A 2,755-nucleotide genomic window follows, 5' to 3' on the forward strand; every position below is an offset into this window, starting at 1 on the left:
CGCAAAATATAAAGGGTTATCACTCAAATGTTTTGTTGGAGTAATAAAATTCAACAAATACTCGTGTGGACTCTGTGAATAGATTGAACAACGAAAAAAATTTTCACGAATTTGCACGAGGGAAAAACGAAACCGATTTCGAACGTACCGCGCGTTACACTCTTTAGTCCAGACCGCTTTTTTGTTTGTGCTTGTGGATTCCAGATTTCGGCAAATAAGTATCAGTTTATCTTGGAGTATTCCGAATATAATGAAAGATTTGTACCGATCCTCCCTACTTGGACGTGGGGACCTTGTTTCTTTGTGGAGTGTACCTCATCCCCGTAATGGGAGCAGCCAACGTGTATAAACGGGCCGGGAAACTTGGATAATCTGTTTATGTGGTCGTCATGCAACCCAGTACATTTAAAATACCAAAAGTTTGGTAGGCAAGAATCGCATTCCACGCCTTACGTTTATTAGTCATCCACATTGTCCACATCTGTTTTGCTTCACCGATAGTCTCGGAGAAGAGCAGCCTGTAGTGATCTGACCCATAAGTGAAAGTGAGTGCACCGCAGAAATGAAGTCCAATCTGACAGAGGTTTTCACGCCCAGGTCATGCTGGTGTGAAAAACTCGACAAGAAACACGTTCTAAATCCGTAAGTGGATTAATCAGCGAATGAATTCGTCTGAAATTTGAACGATAAAAAGAACAAACAAACCACCTTCCGAGCTTTCAGAATTGTGTTGGAGAAAGTGGTCATCCTCTATCTACATACGTAATAGGCCACACAAAGGACGGCCGAAATACTTCTTATGGTTCATCAGGCAGGCGCAGTCCATGAGTTTCTATTATTCTCAGGCTCCACTCGAAACCAAATCGTTATAAGTTAGAGAACTACGCTCATTTGCGAACAAATTTGGTTTCGCGGGAGACTAACCTGGAACCCACTGAAGCTATCGTTTATGATGTATTCACTGCGGCAGATAATATAACCCGGATGGAAGAACTAAGGGGCCGCACCGGCACCAGCCATTCGCCGTTAAAACTATTTCATCACTGCCGCAACCCAACGTAAAAGGGATGCCGTCTAACTTGATCAACAAAAAATCCATGGAGCCTTTCAGAAATCCTGTCGCGCGCATGAGGTGATTCTGTCCAAAATGAGCAATCTAACTGCGTTCGATTAGTCGTCATCCAAGTGCCGACGTGGATCATTAGAAAACGACTGCTTCACTGGGTGCGTAGGGCGCCCTCTAAACCAATCAGCCATGCGGGTGCCAATCAATGTTTGAGTCCCTGGGCCGTTATCACCCGTTTGCAGTTTGTGCCCCCGCTGTCCCCCCTTTGGCTGGAGGGTGCAATGCCTCTTCCATCCGATGTCGAGCTGCTGACCCGTGTAGAAAGTCTGTTTTTGCAATGTTACGGCAGATTATTATTAGGTATACTTCGGAATGCGGACCTAGAAAAGACTACCTCAAGGAAAGTGAGGAACGAGCTTGAGGAATACTTTGGTGTTGACCTCAGTTCGCACAAACAGAAGATAGAAAAGATGATACTCAACACAATGAGCAAGCAAGCACGCCACAGCACTTCTGGGCAAAATAATGATTCGCCGGGACAATCAGAAGAAGACTCGGTACGTGACATCAGCATGGCCCCGGTCATTCTAGAGGTCTTCCTGAATACATTTTTAGGATGCAGAGTCCTCTGAGTCAGCGAGTAGCTCTGTGGGGTCTTCACCTAAACCAAAAAAACGGAGGCAACCCGCAGATGAAGATATGGCGAGAGCTGTGCATGCTTCCGCCAACGGGATGCGGAAAAGACCCAGCTCTGGTAAGTTAGCTGAACGTGGTCCATTTTGCCTAGGAAAGTCAAAAGTTGAGAGGCGCTCATCTGGCAGCGGAAAGTCTGGTTTCACCCGCCCTCTTGGATTATCGGATGAGATGTCGGCTTACGTGGGACAGAAGCAAATGTCACGCGCGGAGCTCGTGAAACGGTTTTGGTCTTTAGCCAAAGAAAATAATCTCTTTGTAAGTTTGTTTTTATACTGAACTCACGTTAAAGGATCCCGACAATAAACAATACGTGATCTGTAATGAGGATTGGCAGCGTCTATTTGGTCAGAAGCGGTTCCGGATGTTTGGGATTGCTAAGCATCTGAAACGTCATATTTTGGAATGAGTGTTTATGCTACAAATAATAAAAGCAACCCCATAACGACCTGTGTTCTTGAAGAAAACTTGAAAAGTATCATCCGCAAGCGTTTCCGTTACTTTCGTTGAGGGGATCACCAAGCCAATCGGCCTTACTGTCATCTGTATACTAAGCCGAAAACCGCTTGTTTCTATATTTCCCAACAGGTTTCAAGTAGGGCGCTGCAAGTGGTCTAGCTAAATGACTGACCAGAGCTATTGCCACGGAATTTTTACGAAGGAACTATCTAGGTGAAGCATTGATCAATATAGTCTTGAGCGTCAATCATTTCCGAACTTCCGTATCTCTATAATGGATAACTCAGAGTCGTATGTGTCATCTTAACGGCCAGTCCAATCCATTGAGTCAGACGCCACAAGAAAATAGTTCTGGAGTTTAGAACTTCAGAGCTGCCTTATGTAAATTGTTAGCTTATGGTTCGTGCGGGATTGATGCTGGAATTCAAAGTGTATTTTGCGTGGCTGCCAATCGTTTGGATTGGGTTGGTTTTATTCATTCGAACAACGAATTTGTCGTATGTTGCCCTACGTCGTAGTTTTGCCTCGTGCGTATAA

General features: G+C 44.8%; 1 protein-coding gene across 1 annotated transcript; it reads left to right on the forward strand.

Annotated features, from left to right (window-relative positions):
* Nucleotides 1-1,271: 1,271 nt before the first annotated feature.
* On the forward strand, nucleotides 1,272-2,168 carry T265_08389 (hypothetical protein; the record flags this gene model as incomplete). The annotated part of the gene is made up of 5 exons (XM_009174183.1): nucleotides 1,272-1,426; nucleotides 1,467-1,623; nucleotides 1,682-1,820; nucleotides 1,854-2,017; nucleotides 2,052-2,168. 5 exons carry the CDS (start codon nucleotides 1,272-1,274, stop codon nucleotides 2,166-2,168), a joined length of 732 nt encoding a protein of 243 aa, XP_009172447.1.
* Nucleotides 2,169-2,755: the final 587 nt, after the last annotated feature.

The sequence above is a fragment of the Opisthorchis viverrini genome (genome assembly GCF_000715545.1).
Source record: "Opisthorchis viverrini unplaced genomic scaffold opera_v5_216, whole genome shotgun sequence".
NCBI classification, from domain to species: Eukaryota; Metazoa; Platyhelminthes; class Trematoda; order Opisthorchiida; family Opisthorchiidae; genus Opisthorchis; species Opisthorchis viverrini.